This window comes from Tursiops truncatus, assembly GCF_011762595.2.
Source record: "Tursiops truncatus isolate mTurTru1 chromosome Y unlocalized genomic scaffold, mTurTru1.mat.Y SUPER_Y_unloc_1, whole genome shotgun sequence".
Classification (NCBI taxonomy): Eukaryota; Metazoa; Chordata; class Mammalia; order Artiodactyla; family Delphinidae; genus Tursiops; species Tursiops truncatus.
In genome coordinates this window covers 4,873,416-4,895,831 of record NW_022983136.1, presented here as the reverse complement: position 1 = coordinate 4,895,831, position 22,416 = coordinate 4,873,416, and the positions used below count along the sequence as shown (strand labels likewise).

The 22,416-nt window shown below is 38.5% G+C and overlaps 1 protein-coding gene across 1 annotated transcript; it reads right to left on the bottom strand.

Annotated features, from left to right (window-relative positions):
• Positions 1-17,218: 17,218 nt before the first annotated feature.
• LOC117310621 (sex-determining region Y protein) lies at positions 17,219-17,870 on the bottom strand. Its single transcript, XM_033850333.2, is given in 2 exon segments — positions 17,219-17,482; positions 17,484-17,870. Coding segments are annotated over 2 exon segments (651 nt in total).
• Positions 17,871-22,416: the final 4,546 nt, after the last annotated feature.

The following is a 22,416-nucleotide window of genomic DNA, read 5'->3' as shown; positions in this document are numbered from 1 at the left end:
CAAGGGGGAGAGAGATAAAGAAAATAACAAATGTTGGCTGAGTGTGAAAAAATTGCAACCCTCATCTATTGCTGATAGGAATGTAAAATGCTGCATCTATCATTAAAACTTTTTGTTTCAGCTTTCCTGGTTCATCACAGACCAGGGATGCCACCCCTAGAGTCCAGTGATTTCAGTGTAATAAAACACAAAAGCATGACCAAAAGGTGGCAGTAGTATACAACAAGATTTATTTAGGTGGCACTTTTTCAGTTTCACACGGAGATAAGGGGGAAATCCCTCACCATGTGAGATGAGTACCCAGAAGTGGAAGAGGGCAAGGAAACTCCCAGGGACAGGAAAATAAGCGAGCAGAGTTAGGTGTCTAAAATAATCTCACTGCAAACAGCAGGATAGGGAGTGTCTGAGTAGAAGCCTGAAAAAACAACATCAGCCTGGGGTGTTCTACAGGCCCAGAATTTGTCTTATAATCTATAGCTGGAAGATACCCTGTGCAGTTTCCTGGGGTAAGCAAAGCAGGCAGATTCTGAATGACTAAAAATCGACTCACTTAGGAGATACTTAAAACAACGCGATGTATAAAAACTTGAGTTTGGCATTTTTTGAGCTAACAGTCCCAGGCTGCCATGAAGAGCAATCTTTGCAAAGCCCATTCACAGCCAGTCTGCATATTTAGTGGAGAAATCAGGAGGATAGATTAAAAACAGGGAAGATTTCTATTACTTCTATCTATTGAATCAATAGTGTGACATTATGGCCCCATTGGTGCATATACCTGACACTCTATAAAATTTTGTGTTATTTAACTACATGCAGCAAGACACATTAACAAGGGCACAGACCCCTCCTTCAGAAGCCAATAATTTATCTAAAATCATGGCCCCTGAAGCATGGTGGGATTCAACTAAGTGTTCCAGTCCTTCTGTCATTTGTTTTGCGTGAATAACTCCTTGGGCATTCCTCTCTGTGTTTCTTTTCACTGTTTTGCAGTGTCCATCAAATATGCTGTTTCTACTGCCCCTCCAAATTGATACCCCACACCACAGGCCCACTTGAAATTTCACTGAGGTAGAAGGCCCCTAAATTTTTACTAGATTTATTTCCCACTCTGTGACATGCAACTGTCTTACCAATAATTCTAGGTCAGTTGCTATTTCTTGCTTGTTAGATCCAACCAGTGCAAAGTCACCAGTGTGGTGGCTTGCATAAAGGAAATGTGGTCAAGGTCCCTGCTAGAGGTATACCCCTGATATATCTCTGAAGTATGACAGTAAGTCAGTAAGCATGTATTGCTGGCTTTGCCAGCTAAAAGGAAAGTGGTTCTGGTGGTCTTTACTATTATGTATAGAGGGGAAAAAGTGCATTAGCCAAATCAATAGCTGCATGCCAGGTACCAGGGGATGTGTTAATTTGTTTAAGCAATGAAACCATATCTGGTACAGAAGCTGCAATTGGAGTTACCATCTAGCTAAGCTTATGATAATCCACTGTCATTCTCCAAGACCCATCTGTCTTCTGCACAGACCAGGAAAGTTGAATCAAGATGCGGTGGAAATCACCACCCCTGCATTCTCACAATTCCTTGAAATTGGCATTAATTCCTGCTGTCATTCCTTCAGCTATGTGGTATCACTTTTGGTTTACTATGTTTCTAGGTATAGGCAGGTCTAGTGGCTTCCGTATGGGCTTTTCCATATCCTCACTCCACAGATCAGGGAACCAACCAGTTGCTTGGTATGTCTATTTCAATTATGCTGTCTGGAGCTGGGGAGATAAACAGAGGATGGTTTCCAGGTCTGTGATGGTAAATAATGGGTCAACTTGATTGGGTGATGCAGTACACAGATATGTGGTTAAATATTATTTTAGGTGTGTCTCTGAGGATGTGTCTGGATGAGGTTAACAACAGAGGTGCAGAGGGCAAAGCAGAAAAATTCTCACACAGAGGATTGCTACTCACCAGCACTCACCAGCCTGAGAGGCTTCTCTGCTCACCCACTGGGGCAGGCAGAGTCTGGAAGCTTAGGCTCGGGCTTCGGAGATGAGATCCCCGGGAGACGACTGTGTATGGCTGCATGAACTCAGACTGAAAGGGGCTAGTGCTCCACAGCTAAACGGAAAGGAGTCCGGGAAAAGTCTGGAACTGCCTAAGAGTCAAGACACAATTTTTTTGGTGTGCGTGAGGAGAGGAGATTTAGAGTACCGCCTAAACAAGCTTCAGAGATGGGAGTGAGCTGCAGCTAAAACAGAGACAACAGAGACTGGCATGAAATACTAAGGCTGCTGCTGCAGCCACCAACAATATTGTGTGCAACCACAGGTCACTATCCACACCTCACCTTTCCGGAGGCTGCGCAGCCCACCACTGCCAGGGTCCCATGATCCAAGGACAATTTCCCCAGGAGAACACACAGTGCACCTCAGGCTATTGCAACATCACACCAGTCTCTGGGACTGCAGGTTCACTCCGCATTCCATACTCCTCCCTCCCACTAGCCTGAGTGAGCCAGAGTCCTCTAATCAGCTGTTCCTTTAACCCCCTCCTGTCTGGGTGAAGAACAGTTGCCAGAGGGCAACCTACATGCAGAGGCAGGGCCAAATCCAAAGCTGAGCCCCGGGAACTGTGCAAACAGAGAATAGAAAGGGAAGTCTCTCCCAGCAGCCTCAGAAGCAGAGCATTAAAATTCCACAGTCAACTTGATGTATCCTGCATCTGTGGAATACCTGAATAGACAAGGAATCATCCCAAATTGAGGAGGTGGACTTTGGGAGCAACTGTAGACTTGGGGTGTGCTGTATGCGACTACTAGTTTATGATTTTTATGTGTATCCTAGTACAGTTTTAGCCATTGGTATCATTGGTGGATTTGTTTATTGGTTTGGTTGCTTTCTTTTTCTTTTTTCATTACTTTTATAATTTTAATAATATTTTTTTATTTTAATAACTTTATTTTACTTTTTAAAATTTCTTTTTTCTTTCTTTCTTTTTTTCTTCTCACTTTTCTTCTGAGCCGTGTGACTGCCAGGGTCTTGGTACTCCGGCCGGGTGTCAGGCCTAAGCCTCTGAGCTAGGAGAGGCCAGTTAAGGACACTGGACCACCAGAGACCTCCCAGCACCACATAATATTAATTGGTGACAGCACTTCCAGAGATCCCCATCTCAGTGCAAAGACCCAGCTCCACTCAACGACCAGCAAGCTCCAGTGTTAGACACCCCATGCCAAACAACTAGCAAGACAGGAAAACAACCTCACCCATTAGCAGAGAGGCTGCCTAAAATCATGATAAGTTCACAGACACCCCCAAATAGACCACCGGATGCAGCCATGCCCACAAGACAGATAAGATCCAGCCTCATCCACCCGAACACACAGTCCCCTCCACCGCGAAGCCTACACAACCCACTGAACCAACCTTACCCACTGGGGGTAGACACCAAAAACAACAGGAACTATGAACCTACAGCCTGTGAAAAGGAGACCCCACATACAGTCAGCTAAGCAAAATGAGAAGACAGACAAACACACAGCAGTTGAAGGAGCAAGGCAAAAACCCACCAGACCAAAACAAATGAAGATGAAATAGGCAGTCTAACCGAAAAAGAATTCAAGTAATGACAGTAAAGATGACCAATATCTTGGAAATAGAATAGAGAAAATTCAAGAAACACTTCACAAGAACCTACAAACACTAAAGAGCAAAAAATGATGAACAAGACAATAAATGAAATTAAAAATTCTCTAGAAGGAAGCAATAGCAGAATAACAGAGGCAGAAGAATGGATAAGTGACCTGGAAGATAAAATAGTGAAAATAATTACTGCAGAACAGAATAAAGATAAAAGAATGAAAAGAATTGAGGACAGTCCCAGAGACCTCAAGGACAACATTAAATAAACCAACATTCGAATTACAGGGGTCCCAAAAGAAGAAGAGAAAAAAAAGGGCCTGAGAAAATATTTGAAGAGATTATAGTTGAAAATTTCCCTAATGTGAGAAAGGAAGGAGTCAGTCAAGTCCAGGAAGCACAGACAGTCCATTACAGGATAAATCCAAGGAGAAACACATCAAGACACATATTAATCAAACTAACAAAAATTTCTCCCAGCAGCCTCAGGAGTATCAGATTAAATCTCCACAATCAACTTGATGTACCCTGCATCTGTGGCATACCTGAAGAGACAACAAGTCATCCCAAAATTCAGGCAGTGGACTGTGAGAGCAACTGTAGACTTGTGGTTTGCCTTCTGCATCTAATTATTTTGTGGGTTTATGTTTATCTTAGCTTATTATTTAGAGATTATTATCATTAGTAGATTTGTGTATTGGTTTGATTTCCCTCTTTTTTTATTTTATTTATTTTTTATACAGCAAGTTCTTATTAGTTATCCATTTTATACATATTGGTGTATATATGTCAAGACCAATCTCCCATTCCATCACAACACACACCCCTCCTCCACCACTTTCCCACCTTGGTGTCCATACACTTTTTCTCTACATCTGTATCTCTATTTTTGCCCTGCAAACTGGTTCATCTGTACCATTTTTCTCACTCACACATATATGCATTATTATACAATACTTGTTTTTCTCTTTCTGACTTACTTCATTCTGTGTAACAGTCTACAGATCCATCCACATCTCTGTAAATGACCCAGTTTTGTTCCTTTTTATGGCTGAGTAATATTCCATTTTATATATGTACCACATCTTCTTTATCCATTTGTCTGTTGATGGGCATTTAGGTTGCTTCCATGACCTGGCTATTGTAAATAGTGCTGCAATGAACATTGAGGTGCATGTGTCTTTTTCAATTATGGTTTTCTCTGAGTATATACCCAAGAGTGGGGTTGCTGAGTTATATGGTAATTCTATTTTTAGATTTTCAAGGATCCTCCATATTGTTCTCCACGGTGGCTGTATTAATTTACATTCCCAATAGTGCAAGAGGGTTCCCTTTTCTACACACCCTCTCCAGCATTTGTCTTTTGTAGATTTTCTGATGATGCCCATTCTAACGGTAGTGAGGTGATACCTCATTGTAGCTTTGATTTGCATTTCTTTAATAATTAGTGATGTTGAGCAGCTTTTCATGTGCCTGTTGGCCATCTGTATGTCTTCTTTGGAGAAATGTCTATTTAGGCCTTCTGTCCATTTTTTTATTGGGTTGTTTGTTTTTAAATATTCAGCTGCATGAGCTGTTTATATATTTTGGAGATTAATCCTTTGTCCATTGATTCATTTGTAGATATTTTCTTCCATTCTGAGGGTTGCCTTTTCATCTTGTTTTGTAGTTTCTTTTACTGTGAAGAAGCTCTTAAGTATCATTAGGTCCCATTTGTTTATTTTTGGTTTTTTTCCATTACTCTAGGAGGTGGATCAAAAAAGATGTTGCTGAGATTTATGTCAAAGAGTGTTCTTCCTATGTTTTCCTCTAAGAGTTTTATAGTGTCCAGTCTTACATTTAGGTCTCTAATCCATTTTGAGTTTATTTTTCTGTACAGTGTTAGGGAGTGTTCTAATTTCATTTTTTTACATGTAGCTGTCCAGTTTTCCCAGTACCACTTATTGAAGAGACTGTTTTTCCTGCATTGTATATCCTTGTCTCCTTTGTCATAGATTAGTTGACCACAGGTGTGTGGGTTTATCTCTGGCTTTCTGTCCTGTTCCATTGATAAATATTTCTGTTTTTGTGCCAGTACCATAATGTCTGGATTACTGTAGCTTTGTAGTATTGTCTGACATCAGGGAGCCTGATTCCTGCAGGTCCATTTTCCTTTCTCAAGATTGCTTTGGCTATTCAAGGTCTTTTGTGTTTCCATACAAATTGTGGATTTTACTGTTCTAGTTCTGTGAAAAATGTCATTGGTAACTTGAGAGGGATTTCACTGAATCTGTAGATTGCTTTGGGAAGTATAGTCATTTTCACAATGTTGATTCTTCCAATCCAAGAACGTGGTATATCTCTCCATCTGTTTGTATCATCTTTAATTTCCTTCATCAGTGTCTTATAGTTTTCTGCATACAAGTCATTTTCCTCCTTAGGTAGGTTTATTCCCAGGTATTTTAATCTTTTCATTGTGATGGTAAATATGAGTGTTTCCTTAATTTCTCTTTCATATTTTTCATCATTAGTGTATAGGAATGCAAGAGATTTCTGTGCATTGATTTTGTATCCTGCTACGTTACCAAATTCATTGATTAGTTCTAGTAGTTTTCTGGTAGCATCTTTAGGATAGTCTATATAATATCATGTTATCTGCAAACAGTGACAGCTTTATTCCTTCATTTCTGATTTGGATTCCTTTTATTTCTTTTTCTCCTCTGATTGCTGTGGCTAAAACTTCCAAAACTATGTTGAATAATAGAGGTGAGAACGGACAGCCTTGTCTTTTTCCTGATCTTAGTGAAAATTGTTTCAGTTTTTCACCATTGAGGATGATGTTGGCTGTGGGTTTGTCACATATGGCCTTTATTATGGTGAGGTAAGTTCCTTCTTGCGTACTTTCTAGAGAGTTTTTAATCATAAATGGGTGTTTAATTTTGTTGAAAGCTTTTTCTGCATCTCTGGAGATTATTGTATTATTTTCATCCTTCAGTTTGTTAATATGGTGTATCAAAGTGATTGGTTTCCATATATGGAAGAATCCTGGCATTGCTGAAATCAACTCCACTTGCTCATGGCGTATGGTCCCTTTAATATGCTATTGGAGTCTGTTTGCTAGTATTTTGTTGAGGATTTTTGCCTCTGTGTTCATCAGTGATATTGGTCTGCAGTTTTCCTTTTTGTGTGACATCTTTGCCTGGTTTTGGTATCAGAGTGATGGTGGCCTCGTAGAATGAGTTTGGGAGCATTCTTCTCTCTGCTATAATTTGGAAGAGTTTGAGAAGGATAAGTGTTAGCTCCTCTCTGAACGTTTGATAGAATTCCCCTGTGAAATCATCTGGTCCTGGGCTTTTTTTGTTTGGCGGTACACAGGCCTCTCACTGTTGTGGCCTCTCCCGTTGCAGAGCACAGGCTCCAGACGTGCAGGCTCAGCAGCCATGGCTCACGGGCCTAGCTGCTCCGCGGCATGTGGGATCTTCCCGGACCGGGACACGAACCCGTGTCCCCTGCATCACCAGGCAGACTCTCAACCACTGCGCCACAAGGGAAGCCCTGGTCCTGGGCTTTTTTTGTTGGAAAATTTTAAATCACAGTTTCAATTTCAGTGCTTGTGATTGGTCTGTTTACATTTTCTATATCTTCCTGGTTCAGTCTCAGAAGGTTGTGTTTTTCAAAGAATTTGTCCATTTCTTCCAGGTTTTCCATTTTATTGGCATATAGTTGTTTGTAGTAATCCCTCATGATTCTTCGGATTTCTGAAGTTTCACTTGTTACTTCTCCTTTTTCACTTCTAATTCTGTTGATTTGGGTCTTCTCCCTTTTTTTTCTTGATGAGTCTGACTAGTGGATTATCAAAGTTTTTATCTTCTCAAAGAAGCTCTTAGTTTTATTGACCTTTGCTATTGTTTCCTTCATTTCTTTTTCATTGATTTCTGATATGAACTTTGTGATTTCTTTCCTTCTGCTAACTTTGTGGGGTTTTTTTTCCTCTTTTCTCTAATTGCTTTAGGTGTAAGGTTAAGTTGTTTATTTGAGATGTCTCTTGTTTCTTGAGGTAGGATTGTATTGCTATACACTTCCCTCCTAGAACTGCTTTTGCTGCATCCCATAGGTTTTGGGTCATCGTGTTTTCATTGTCATTTGTTTCTAGTTATTTTCTGATTTCCTCTTTGATTTCTTCAGTGATCTCTTGGTTATTCAGTATTGTAGTATTTAACCTCCATGTGTTTGTATTTTTTACAGTTTTTGTCCTGTAATTGATAGCTAGTCTCATAGTGTTGTGGTTGGAAAAAAATACTTGATGTGAGTTCAATTTTCTTAAACTTACCAAGGCTTGATTTGTGACCCAGGATATGATCTCTCCTGGAGAATGTTCCATGAGCACTTGAGAAAAAAGTGTATTCTGGTGTTTTTGGATGGAATGTCCTATAAATATCAATTAAGTCTGCCTTGTTTAACATGTCATTTCAAGCTTGTGTTTCCTTATTTATTTCTATTTTAGATGATATGTCCATTGGTGAAGGTGGGGTTTTAAAGTGCTGTACTATTATTGTTTTACTGTCAATTTTCTCTTTAATGGCTGTTAGCATTGGCCTTATGTATTGAGGTGCTCCTATGTTGGGTGAATAAATATTTACAATTGTCATATCTTCTTCTTGGTTTGATCCCTCAGTCACTATGTAGTGTCCTGCTTTGTCTCTTAAAATAGTCCTTATTGTAAAGTCTATTTTGTCTGGTATGAGAATTGCTACTGCAGCTTTCTTCTGATTTCCATTTGCATGGAATATCTTTTTCCATCCCTGCACTTTCAGTCTGTATGTGTCCCTAGGTCTGAAGTGGGTATCTTGTAAACAGCATATATACGGGTGTTTTGTGGTTTTTTTTTGCATCCCTTCAGCTAGTCTATGCCTTTTGGTTGGACCATTTAACCTGTTTACCTTTAAGGTATTTATCGATATGTATGTTCCTATTGCCATTTTCTTAATTGTTTTGGGTTTTCTTTTGTCGGTCTTTTCCTTCTCTTGTGTTTCCTGCCTAGAGAAGTTCCTTGAGCATTTGTTGTAAAGCTGGTTTGGTGGTGCTGATTTCTCTCAACTTTTGCTTGTTGGTAAAGGTTTTAATTTCTCTGTTGAATCTGAATGATATCCTTTCTGGGTAGAGTAATCCTGGTTGTAGGTTTTTGCTCTGCATCACTTTAGATATGTCCTGCCACTCCCTTCTGGCTTGCAGAGTTTCTGCTGAAACTTTCCGATCAGCTATTACCCTCATGGGGTTTCCCTTGTATGCTATCTCTTGCTTTTCTCTTGCTGTTTTTCATATTTTTTCTTTGTGTTTAATTTTTGGTAGTCTGATTAATTTGTGTCTTGGCATGTTTCTCCTTGGGTTTATCCTATAACGGACTCTCTGCCTTTCCTGGACTTTATTGACTATTTCCTTTCCCATGTTAGGGAAGTTTTCAACTATAACCTCTTCAAATATTTTCTCAGACCCTTTCTTTTTCTCTTCTTCTGGGACCCCTATAATTCGAATGTTGGTGCATTTAGTGTTTTCCCAGAGTTCTCTGAAACTGTCCTCAATTCTTTTCATTCTTTTTTCTTTACTCTGCTCTGTGGTAGTTATCTCCACTATTTTATGTTCCAGGTCACTTAACTGTTCTTCTGCCTCAGTGATTCTGCTATTGATTCCTTCTAGAGAATTTTAAATTTTATTTATTGTGTTGTACATCATTATTTGTTTGCGCTTTAGATCTTCTAGCTCCTTGTTAAAAGTTTCTTGTGTTTTCTCCATCTCTTTCCAAAATATTGGATCATCTTTACTATCATTACTCTGAATTCTTTTTCAGGTAGACTGCCTATTTCCTCTTCATTTGTTTGATCTGATGGGTTTTTGTCTTTCACCTTCATCTGCTGCATATTTCTCTGTCTTCTCATTTTGCTTAACTTCCTGAGTTTGGGGTCTCCTTTCCGCAGGCTGCAGGTTCGTCGTTCCCGTTGTTTTTGGTGTCTGTCCCTGTGGGTAAGTTTGTTTCAGTGGCTTGTGTAGGCATTTTGGTGGAGGGGACTGGTGCCTGTGTTCAGGTGGGTGGGGCTGGATCTTGTCTTTCTTGTGGGTAGGGCTGCATCCTGTGGCGTGTTTTAGGGTGTCTGTGAACTTAGTATGATTTTAGGCAGGCTCTCTGCTAATGACTGGGGTTGTGTTCCTGTCTTGCTAGTTGTTTGTCATGGGGCATCCATCACTGGAGCCTTTTGGCCATTGGGTGGAGCTGGGTCTTAACGTTGAGATGGAGATCTGTGGGAGAGCTCTTGCCAATTGATATTATTTAGGGCTGGGAAGTCTCTGGTGGTCCAATGTCCTGAACTCAGCTCTCCCACCTCAGAGGCTCAGGCCTGACACCTGGCCAGAGCCCCAAGACGCTGTCAGCCTCACGGCTCAGAGGAAAAGTGGGAAAAAAGGAAAGAAAAAATGATAATAAATAAATAAATTAAATAATTAAAATATTAAAATTAAAGAGTAATTAAAAGAAGAAGGAGAGAGCAAGAAAACAAATTCACCAATGATAACAAGCACTAAAATCTATACTAAGTTAAACATAAAAATCAGGAACAAGTCAGTCGCAGACAGCAAACCCCAAGTCTACCGTTGTTCCTAAAGTCCACCTCCTCAATTTGGGATGATTTTTTGTCTCTTCAGATATTCCACAGATGCAGGGTACCTCAAGTTGATTGTGGGGATTTAGTCCGCTGCTCCTGAGGCTGCCTGGAGAAATTTCCCTTTCTCTTCTTTGTTCTCACAGCTCCTGGGGTTCAGCTTTGGTTTTGGCCCCACTTCTGTGTGTAGGTTGCCCTCAGGCTTCTGTTCCTATGCAGAAAGGATGGAGTTAAAGCGGTGGCTGATTAGGGGGCTCTGGCTCATTCAGGCTGGGGGGAGGGTGGGGTAGAGTAGACATAATTGGAATGCGGGACGAGCCTGCGGCAGTGGAGATTGTGGTGTCTTTGCACCAGCCTGAGGCACGCCGTGTGTTCTCCCGGGGAAGTTGTCTCTGGATCACGGGACCCTGGCAGTGGTGGTCTGCACATGCTCCCGGGAGAGGAGGTGTGGATAGTGACCTGTACTAGGACACAGGCTTCTTGGTGGCTGCAGCAGCAACCTTAGTGTCTCATGCCCGTCTCTGGCGTCCGCGCTGGTAGCCGCAGCACGCACCCATCTCTCGAGCTGGTTTAGGCAGTGCTCTGCCTTCTGTGGGCAGACAGGGAAGGAATCCCCTCTCCTCGCACACCTTGAAACAATGGTCTCTTGGCCCTTAGGGCTGGACTCTTAGATCCAGACTTTTTCCCAGACTCCCTCATGGCTAGCTGTGATGCACTATCTCCCTTCAGGCTTTGTTCACGCAGCCAACCCCAGTCCTCTGCCTGGGATCTGACCTCTAAAGCCCGAGCCTCAGCTCCCAGCCACCATCCACCCTGGTGGGTGAGCAGACAAGCCTCTCAGGCTGGTGAGTGCTGGTCGGCACCAATCCTCTGTGCCGGAATCTCTCCACTTTGCCCTCTACAACCCTGTTGTTGTATTCTCCTCCGAGGTTCCGAAGCTTCCCCCATCTCCGCCAGTGAAGGGCTTCCTAGTGTGTGGAAACTTTTCCTCCTTCACTGCTCCCTCCCCGTGGCGTAGGTCCCATCCCTATTCTTTTTTCTCTGTTTTTCCTTTTTTCTTTTGCCCTACCCAAGTACATGGGGAGTTTCTTGCCTTTTGGGAAGTCTGAGGTCTTCTGCCAGCGTCCAGTAGGTGTTCTGTAGGAGTTGTTCCCCGTGTAGATGTAGTTTTGATGTATTTGTGGGGAGGAAGGTGATCTCCACATCTCACTCCTCCACCATCTTGGAGACCCACCTCCACTGTCTTTCTTACAATTATCAATATTAATACTTAGTTCTTGTAAATGTCGACCTTGTCCTAGGTACTTTATATAATTTACTGTTTGAACCTTTGTACACCTTAAGTTATGTAGCCTTTACACTATCCCAGAGAGGTAAGTTTTTCTTTTGTTTTTGTTGTTGTCATTTTATTATTATTAATACTAGCTTGTTCTTTGATAACGCCAGCCTCCATCTAATCACTTTATATACACTTCCTCATTAAATCCTCATATACCTTAACTTATTTAGCCTCTGGAGCATCCCAGTGATGTGGTTTTTTTCTTCCTTTTGTTATTATTATTATACCATTTTCATTAAAATTATTACCAGTTAGTCCTTTAGTAAACCTGAACTCTGACTTGATATGCTATAAACATTTAATCATTGAATTATACACCTTAACTTATTTAGACTTTACAGTATCCCAGTGACATAGGTTTTGTTTTTATTTATCACTATTATTGTTATTATTACTAGTTAATTTTAATAATGTCGATCTCTGTTCTATGTACTTTATGTAAATTTACTCATTGAATTTAGGTACTTTAATTTATTTAGTCTTCACGGCCTAGGGTTAAGGTAGTTTCCTTTTTGTTTTTTCGTATTATTAATCGCAATCATTATTACTAGTTAGTTCCTTAGTAAGGTAGACGACTTCTATGTATGTTACATGCACTTACTCATTGAGCCCTTATCCACGTAAACTTTTTAATCTTCAAAGTATCCCACTGAGGTAGGTTTTGTTGTTGTTATATTATTATTATTGTTACTGGGGAATTCTTTATTAATGCTGATCTCTATTCTAAGTACTTAGTATACATTTATTCATTGACTCCTATACACTTTAAAATATTTTGTTTTCACAGATTCCAGTTAGGAAGGTTTTGCTATTGTTCTTCTTTCTTCTTATTAATAATGAAAACTAATATTACCAGTCAGTTCTTTACTGATGCCTACCTCTGTTCTAAGTACTTATATAGATGGACTCATTCAATCACTCTTATACACCTTAGCTTATTTACTCTTCACAGCATCCCAGTGAAGTAGAGTTTGTTGTTTTTTATTATTTTTGTTTTATTATTTTTATTGCCAGTTGGTTTTTATTAGTGCTGACCTCTGTTGAAAGTGCTGTGCATACATTTACTCATTCAGCCCTATACACCTTACTTAGTTGTCACAGATCTCACACAGTAGGTTTTATTGTTATTTTATTGTTATCAGTAATAATTTGTTATTATTCTTTATAGTTAGTTCTTTATTACTTTCATATATTTACGGTTTGAATCCTATAAACCTTAACTTATTTAGTCTTTACAGTATGCCAGTGAGGTAGGTTTTGATGTTGTTTTTTTTGTGTTTTTTTTTGCGGTATGTGGGCCTCTCACTGCTGCGGCCTCTCCCGTTGTGGAGCACAGGCTTCGGATGCACAGGCTCTGGACACGCAGGCTCAGCGGCCATGGCCCACGGGCCCAGCCGCTCCATGGCACGTGGGATCCTCCCGGACCGGGGCACGAACCCACGTCCGCTGCATCGGCAGGCGGACTCCCAACCACTGCGCCACCAGGGAAGCCTTGATGTTGTTATTTTATTATTTTATATATATATATATATATATATATATATATATGTTAGCTCTTTAGAAAATTGACATCTGTTCTAGTACTTTATAAATACTTATTCATTCATTTCTATATGCATTAATTTAGTTAGTTTTTTTTTAAATTAATGCTTGTCTTTAACTACTTCAATACATTTATCAAATTCTATAATCCTGGAATGCTATAGTCTTTAATCTTTACAAAATACCATTGAGGTATGTTTTGTTGTTATAATTGTTGTTGTTGTTGTTGTCGTTATTACCACTTTGTTCTTTACTAATGCCAGACTCTGTTGTAAGCCCTTTGGGTACATTTACCTATTGAATCCTACACACCTTAACTAATTTAGTCTCCACAGCATCCCAGATAGGTAGGTTTTGTTTTGTTTTGTTTTTGGTTATATTATTATTATTGTTTACTATTACTAGTTAGTTCTTTACTAATGCTGACCTCTTTTCTAAGTAGTTTGATATATTAACTCATTCAGTCCTATACACTTTAACATATTCAATGAGTGAGGTAGGTATTATGTTATTTGTATTTTATTATTAATAGTCCTTATTATTATTACTTGTCTTTTTACTAATGCCATCCTCTTTTCTAAGTTCTTTAGACACGTTTATTCATTCAGTCCCTATATGCCTTAACTTACTAAATCTTTCATAGTATCCCAATGATATATTTTTGTTTGTTTTCATTATGTATTACTATTATTGTTGTTGTTACTAGTTAGTGTTTTATTAATGCCAAGCTCTGTTCTACGTACTTCAATACACTTATTCATTGACTCCTCTACACACTCACGTAGACTTCACAGCACCCATGTAGTAGGTTTTCTTTGTTTATCATCATCATGATTTCATTACAACTTAGCCTTTGCTAATCTTGACCTCTGTTCTTACTACTTTATATACATTTATGCATTGAATCCTACTCATCTTAATTTCTTTAGTGTTCACAGCATACCACTGAAGTATGTTTTGTTGTTATCTTAGTACTATTATTATTATTACTATTGCTATTGTTATTATTGGTTAGTTCTCTACCAATGCTGACCTCTGTTCTTAGTACATTGTGTACCTTTACTCATCGCACCCTGTACACCTGAACTTATTTAATCTTCACAGCATCCCAGTGGTATCATTGTTTTTTAAGTATTACTATTAGTTAGTTCTTTAAAAATCTGAGCCTCTAGCCTCTAGCTTTGAATCATATATACTTTAATGTATTTAGTTTTCCCAGCGTCCCACTGAAGTAGGTTTGGTTGTTTTTTGTTATTATTAATTTTTGCAATTATTACTAATTACTTCTTTACTAATGCCATCCTCTGTTCTAAGTATTTTGCATATTTACTCCTTGAATCTTATATACCTTTACTTATTTAGTCTCATAGCATCCCAGTGAGGAGGTTTTGTTGTTGTTGTCATTATTATTATCATTATCACTGTCATCGTCACCATTACTATTAATAGTACTGTAATAATGTCGACCTCTAAGTATGTTAAATATATTTACTCTACATCTTTATGCCCCTTAGTTTCTTCAGTCTTCACAGCACCTCAGTGAAGTAGGAGATTTTTTGTTCTTTTTATTTTTGGTTATTATTTTTACTATTTAGTTCTTTGCCAATGCCTGCATCTGTTCTAAGTACTTGAAATACATTTACTCCTTGAAGCCTATACATCTTTAAGTAATTTAGTCCTCTCTGTATCCCACTGAGGTAGGTTGTCACTGATATTTTGTTATTATTACTATCATCAGTTGTTAGTTTGTTACCAGTGCTTACCTCTGTTCTAAGAACTATGTGTATTTTCACTCCCAGCATACTATATACCTTCACTTATTTAGTCTTCATAGTATCTCAGCGGGTGTGTTTTGTTCTTGTTATTTTGTTATCATTATTATCATTACCAACTAGTTTTTTAATAATCTTTAGTTTTGTTTTTAATACTTTATATACTTTTACTCACTGAACCAGCATACACCTTCACTTATAGAGTCTTCCCTGCAGCCCAATGGGGTTGGCTTTGTTTTTGTAGCTGTTCTTTTATTTTTGTTTATTATTCTTATTATTACCATTAATTTTATTATTACTGCTACCTAAAGGTGAAGAAACCTAAAGGTGAGGGCCAGACATGTAAAGGAAATAGTTCAATGTCAGGTCTGGTAAATGGCAAAGAAAGGAGTCAGATCCAGGTTGCATCTGGAGGCCATGCTATTACTTCATACCATTAAATGTTTTTTTAAATGTTGGCATTTTAAAATATGGCAAATATTCATTATAAATATAAGAATACTTCTTATCAATACTTGCTAAAACAAACACTTGCAAAAAATATGCAAAAGCATCCGTTTATTTCCTAGGTATATTCTCGGAAGATATTCATGTAAATACTCTCTCATGGACATGTATACAAATGTACTAAGGATGTCATATCTGTAATGACTAAAACCAGAAGTTTTTATGGACATTACATGTCCATAAAAATAAAATAAAATGAAATATACACAGTAATTTCTAAAGCAAACCAACTGCATGTGACCGACATTATATTAAACAAAAGAAACTGGACATAATATTTTATATTTTCATTTATTTGAGGTTCAAGAAAGGGAAAAATAACCTATTTTGATGAAGGTCATAGTGGAGGTTATTTCTGAACACGTGGAAAGAGAGGTGTTAAACATAAAGCACAAATACGTAAAAATGTATGTAAAATATTTTAAAATACAAGGTAGTTTAGGCAGTTGTTTAAAAGGTTATTACAACGTACAGTTCTCATTTGGGCTGCATGAATCTCCGATTAAGAAATACTGTTTCTGGAACAAGTCAGTCTTTGAAGATAACTCCCTTTTTACCCTGAACTTTCTTTCAAAAACCTGACATTTCATTCTAATACATACTATTTTCGTGTTTTGAGTTTTATTGTTTGAGGTATTTTTTAAAGGTTTGGAATATATGTATTGGAAAGTCGACTTTGATATATATCATATGATGTGATACGTATTGACCATCGGCTTATTTTTATTCCAAAAAGTGATGCTTTTCTTTGCAAACTGCCAGGTTTTCTACTTTAGCCTGTATGCAAATTTTATAATGCCTTTGACTTATATTTTCACTGACATCTCATCAGGTTAACCAGACGGGGGGCTCCCTCCTCCCATCGCCCACCTCACCGCCATAATCTGAATGGTTCATATCCTCGACATGATACCTCTCTCTCTCCCCCTCTTTCTCCCCCCTCTCCCTCCCTCTCTCTCTCTCCCTCTCCTTCTCTCTCCCTCCTTCCCTCGCTCTCTCCCTCTCTCTTCCTTGCAGGAACGTAATAGTTAAGCGGCAATAGAAACAAGTACCTTGCCATTGTTAAAAGAAAAACTTCGGAAAAGAGGCGAAACCGTGAGTCCCATAGGAGCTAATTAAAGATTTCTTTTTACCCGATAGACGTTATAATTGGTTCAAAATAGAGGTCGAAGCGTGCAGAGTTGGTGCGGACTGAAGGAATTGAGTTGCAAATGGCAGCAAAACTGGTTTTTCCACAACGGGAATAGGACCCAACATAAACTGTCAAAGAAGATAGAATGTACATATGTATTCACTAATTAGGGATTGGTTTAGGAGTTAGGAAGATTTCCATCGAAGTGCGACATTTTTTCCCTATACCATAAATCCGTGAGTGTTTCTCGAAGCACTATAGTTTTGAGTTACAGTATTTAAAATAAAGAGTGAGAATTCTATTGTCTATGCTGACGATTACCGACTACTATCATATACGAACACCTATCTAATGGCCAATCTCGGGAACAACTAAAATTAGATATGAAAATATTTCCACCGATAGGAAAAACAGATGGCCTTTGAATTCAAGCAGTTTCAGTGCTGTTAAGATACTTTCTTAATAGTTAGTATTCTTTCAAGCAGTCATAAACAAAGGTTCAGTCATATTGTAAGGTCCTAATTCTTTATATGTTAAACATGTTTATGTGACTTATTTTGAAATTAAGTCACAGGTGAAATAATAGTAAAATTGAGATGAATAGGGCCTTTGATAGCGAGAGTAAGGAAACCAGCATCGAAAATAAACGTGAGAAAGTTCGGGCTCTGAACTATAGTAAAAGGGGACGTCCGCAGGTCTGCGTAGCCTGTGTTACCCTATTGTGGCGCAGGCTTGTCCAGCTGCTGCGATGCTCCTGTGGCAGGAGTGAGCTGCTTATGTTCGTGGGCTGTGAGTGGCTTAACCGGCTTTCCATTCGTGAACGTGTGGCCTTGGCGCAACCGTCCTTGGATGGGAAGGGGTACAACGTCTCCTCTATGTGCATTCGGCTGCACAGTACTGAAAAGTCTGCGGGAAGCGATTTCTGTGGCCTCTTTGGCCTTCCGACGAGGTCGATATTTATAGCCCGGGTATTTGTCTCGGTGCATGGCTCGTAGTCTCTGTGCCTCCTCGAAGAATGGCTGCTTTTCGGCTTCTGTAAGCATTTTCCAGTCGTATCCCAGGCGCTTACTGATCTCTGAGTTTTGCATTTGGGGATTCTCTAGAGCCACCTTTCGCCTTTGATCACGAGACCACACAATGAAAGCGTTCATGGGTCGCTTGACGCGGTCCTGGCCGCTCTCTCTACAATTTCCTCCGGTTTCACACCGATCATTCGCGCTACCGTTGTCCGTCCACAGTAGGGAATGTGCTTTCCCAAAGTCGAGGATATTTCGTTGCTGTACCGCTGGGCTGTAATCCTCACCGTTCACAGTTCTGAACATGGCACAAGCGTATGATTGCACCGTTTAAAAAGGGTGAGGAATCAAAATTCGAAGGTGCAAGTATTACGAAAATTATCTTGCTATTCAAGGGTTATTTCTACTAGGCACTGACTGACTACAGCTTTTGCAGTGAAATACGTACCTCTCCGCCCCCAACACCTCCCCCCAATACCGCCCCCGGCCCTCAGCCAAAGCCCGCCCAGCCAACCTACCTATTCTCAAGGGAAACTATTTAATACGATTGTAACGCTCTGCTTTCTGCTTTGTTTATATCTAATCAAAACCGCTGAAGGTGCTAAAACACCTGCTTTAAAATACAAACTTTGTCATTATAAAGCTATTTTATTATCCCCTTAATGCAAAGGATGAAGGTGCAGCAGAGATACTAATGAATTTTTTATCGTTATGAATGTAAGTGAGTATTATCTTAAACACAAAGCTTAAAGACAACCTGAACCTGTTAGCCATTAGAACACACAGGATACTGAATTCACGCTAATCATGATCCTTGTTTCTTCACTTCTACCTAAAGTACAATTGAAAATTCTATATCAGTATTCCAGTGGCAAGTAACTCGGAATTCTATTATCTATGCCGACGATGATCGGAATGCTAATATATACTAAAACCTATTTAATAGGCAATCTTAGAAACAATTAAATATAAAAAATGTTCCATTGAAGAAAAACAAATGACCTTGGAACCCAAGCAGTTCCGTCGTGTTAATGTAACACTTAAAAGGGACTGGGTTTTTGTTTTGGCGGGGGTGGGGGGGTGGGGGGGGGTGGGGGGTGGTTTGAGAGGGTAGGCTATACAGAAGTATACTTGTCATTCTCTACTGCACTTTTACATAACGGATGATCAAAACTAAACAAAACAAAAAAGAACAATGTTTTAGAAATCTAAGTTTCTAAATTATAGCTATCAATTTGTCGTCGTCTTTTATATTCTAGGTCAAACCTAGGACAAAATTTAAAAGTCATACTTTACAAAGTGAAATAAGTGAATACCTGCTCCAAATAAATCCTTAAGGCAAAATTGGGAGTTTTGATAAAATATTTGCATGTAATAAAATAGGAGAAATCTTCCCCGACACAAGTTTTAAAACTGTATTTGGAAAATGGGAGTAAAAATTATAGACTGCACAGGACATAACCTATGAAAAATTAAAATAAAAAAAATCTCACTGAGACTGCCAAAGAGTGATGCCAAAATTCCTAAGAAAATAAAACTTAAATGATCCCTGCATTACATGCAAAAAATCTGCATAACCAAATGTGATTTAAGCAATAAGACATCTGATACAATGAATAATAGAAACTCCAAACAAAAATTAACTTAACCAAAAGACATATCTAAATCCCATAATCTGTATCCTGTCATCAAAGTTTAGTATTCAAGATCAAAATAAAATGTGAAAATATTGTTACCTGGTCCAATTTGAAACAGGCATCTTACTACAGAATCAAATGTTTAAATTGCACTCATACTCAAAAGCAGATTTTGTAAAGTTGGAAATTGTTTAACACGTGAGAAAAGAATATATACCATTTCAAAATTGAAATTAAAAAGCAAAGAGGGATACATTCTGCAATGTGGAGGAACCTTGAAAACATCAACCTTTGTGAAAAACGGCAGACACCAGAGGCCAGATACTGGAATATTCCATTTATATGAAATCCCCAGAGGAGGCAAATGCAGAGACAGGAACCAAATTAGTGATGGTTGCCCAGGACTCAATAAGAGGGAGCGGGCATGGAGAGTAACTCTTACCAGGTGCAGGGTTTCCTTCTGGAGTGATGAAATATTCTGGAACTAGATACAGGTGACAGTTGCACAGCATTATGAATGTACTTAAGTACTGAATTGTACCATTTAAATGATTAAAATGAACGTTATGTATATTTAACCACAATGAAAAAGAAGAAAAACAGGACCTCACAGGTATGAATATAATTACATAAAGGGTTGGGGAAGAGTTTTTGGAGGAACGGTGGCAAGAATATTTAAATTTAAAAAAAGAGATTTCAGTGCTTTTAGACCTCCAGCTCCTAGAACAGGGCCCGGCATGTATTAGGTTCTTGAAATATTTCCTCAATGCTTCAATTAACAAAAGGAGTGAAAATAGCTCCAAGCTTGGAGAAGGAAAGAGAACTGGTAATCCACTTTAAAAAAAAAAAAAAAAAAAAACAAGAGTCTCTAAAGTAATGATTTTTCGTGCAAGAATGCAGGAAAGAGGATGGAGAGAGAGAGGCATGGTCCACCTCGGTAATATGATATCATGTTTGTTTCTTTGAGTGCATTTTTAATGTTTCACCTCATTTTGATCTCAGAAGCAAGGCTGATACTCACTCGCTATGCCCAGGTACAATATTTAACAGTCCTTACAATATTGTGCCTTTATGCCAGAGAGTGAAAACATGCTCCCCTGAACTCTTGGGTAGCTGGGATACCACCCGCATTCCCCATATTCATTAAAGAAAAGTTTAAGGCACTATTGTGTTAAATGACTACCACCTTTCCTATTCATTCCTGACTATGTCTCAACAGTTAAATATGTTTTCCTCAATCAGACCCAGAAGCTAAGTTGTAGGAAGTGATATGGTCCTGCCAATATTAAATCCAAACAGGATTTACTAAGAACAAAGTTCACAAAACAAACAAACAAACTCATTTTATCTTTTGGCGGGATTACTGTTCTAGAATATAAAAATGCTCAAGAGATATTAGATTCAAGTAATTTCATATAGACTTCCTTCTCAAATTAGAATAAAAATGATGAGAACTGAAAATGATAACTGAGATTATTTCAGTGAAATCATCTGTACTTGGAGTAGTACCGATATGCACTTCATTCTCATGAGTTTAATACCCCCTGTGTAGCTCTCATTTTAATTTCTATGGTGAATGGAAACACAGCTCAACAGTGTTTACACAATAAAACCCACAAATTTTTACATTAATAATTATATATTTCCTTCCTCGCCACCCCCCATCTCCTACTCCACCCCCCACCCCCAAAATTAGAACATCTTCAAATTAAGGTGTGGATACAAGGAAACTTACATGGATGCTACTCCATTTATTTCCTCTAAATGTATCAGGACCTTCCCATCAAAATATGAATATATGTAGTTAAAAGATAACTCCCCTGCAAATCTTAAACAAGTTGGAGTTTACTAATCTAAATCCACTTATGTGTCCATTTCCTTTGCAATTTGTCTGTGAGCTTTGTTTGTTTTAAAGCCTAATGATACATAAGACACAACAAAAGAAAAAAAGTACGTAAAGTACACAGCAGCCAGTGTTAAAATATTTGTGCATCAAAGGACACTTATGAAGTAAATGAAAAGATTAAATAGAATAATACTAAATTTATGGGTTTTAAAATTTTTTATAAATAGCTAATTTCCTTTGGAACTTTAGAGTCAAATGTCTTTAAGTTCTGTTTATTTATTTGCTCCTTTGTTTGTTTGCTTTTTAAATCCTGCTGGATTCTTAAAATACTTATGGCCTGGATTTAAAGAAGTGAAATGAAATATGCTTTGAATGTGTTAGATACAAATCAATGCTCAGTTATTTCATTGTTCCAAGACTTTAATCAAGTAAACCGCATAGATTCCCTTAAACATGATCGATTTCATTGCTGTCTCCTTTCCAGTGGCTTCCTAATTAATCTGGGGTCAGGGTGGGGGGGGGGGGTGGGGGGGGGGGAGGGGGGCGGGTAGGGCAGAAAAAGAAACTACCGGAAAAAGAGAAACTTACTAATACAGATCCACTATATTTAGTTTACAACGATAAAATAATGCTGCTTGGTTTCTTCTCTAGCCTCAAACACTTTCTTTTAGTTTACCGTTTTGACATTTCCAAAATATAGGAGATTGCCTAAAAAGTGGGCATAGCCCAAAGCATTTTCCCATATCAGTTGTAACTTATGGTATTAAAAAGGCATACCTCTGCTAGCCAGGTCTAAAATATGTAAAAAGGAAACTGATTACAATGCAGTCCTCCTTTCTACCTTGAAACATACAGGTGGCCTCACTCCCTTCATTTAACTTCTGATGCACAAGTATGACCTACTCTTTTTAATCCCTCTAATCAGCTCAGATGTTGTTTGTCTTAGCTTGTGCTTTTCTATAAAATGAAGGACACTTTTGATCTCCCCTCTGTTTCATATCTCCCTTCTGTTTCTGTCAAGGTCAGTTATAGCTTCAGTTCTCAAGCGAACCAAGCAGCTGTTTGACCAAAAACTACTTTAAGGAAAATTTGTTAAAGATATTCCATGGAAGTGTTCCATTGTACTTTGCACACATTATTTTTTTCTCACTTTATTAAGATCAGAAACTACTTTCATTCAGCTTCTACTTTTTTGAAATAATTTATTTAATACTCCAATAATTGGTCAACGCTTATGAGTATTTCTCAGTTTTCTGCTGAGGACTTTTTTTCTTTTCTTTTCATTTTGTCTAGTGCTTTATACATGAAAGATAGCATCCTTTAGCTGAAATAGATTTCACAGATACTTTCCCTATTTTGGCCCTATATT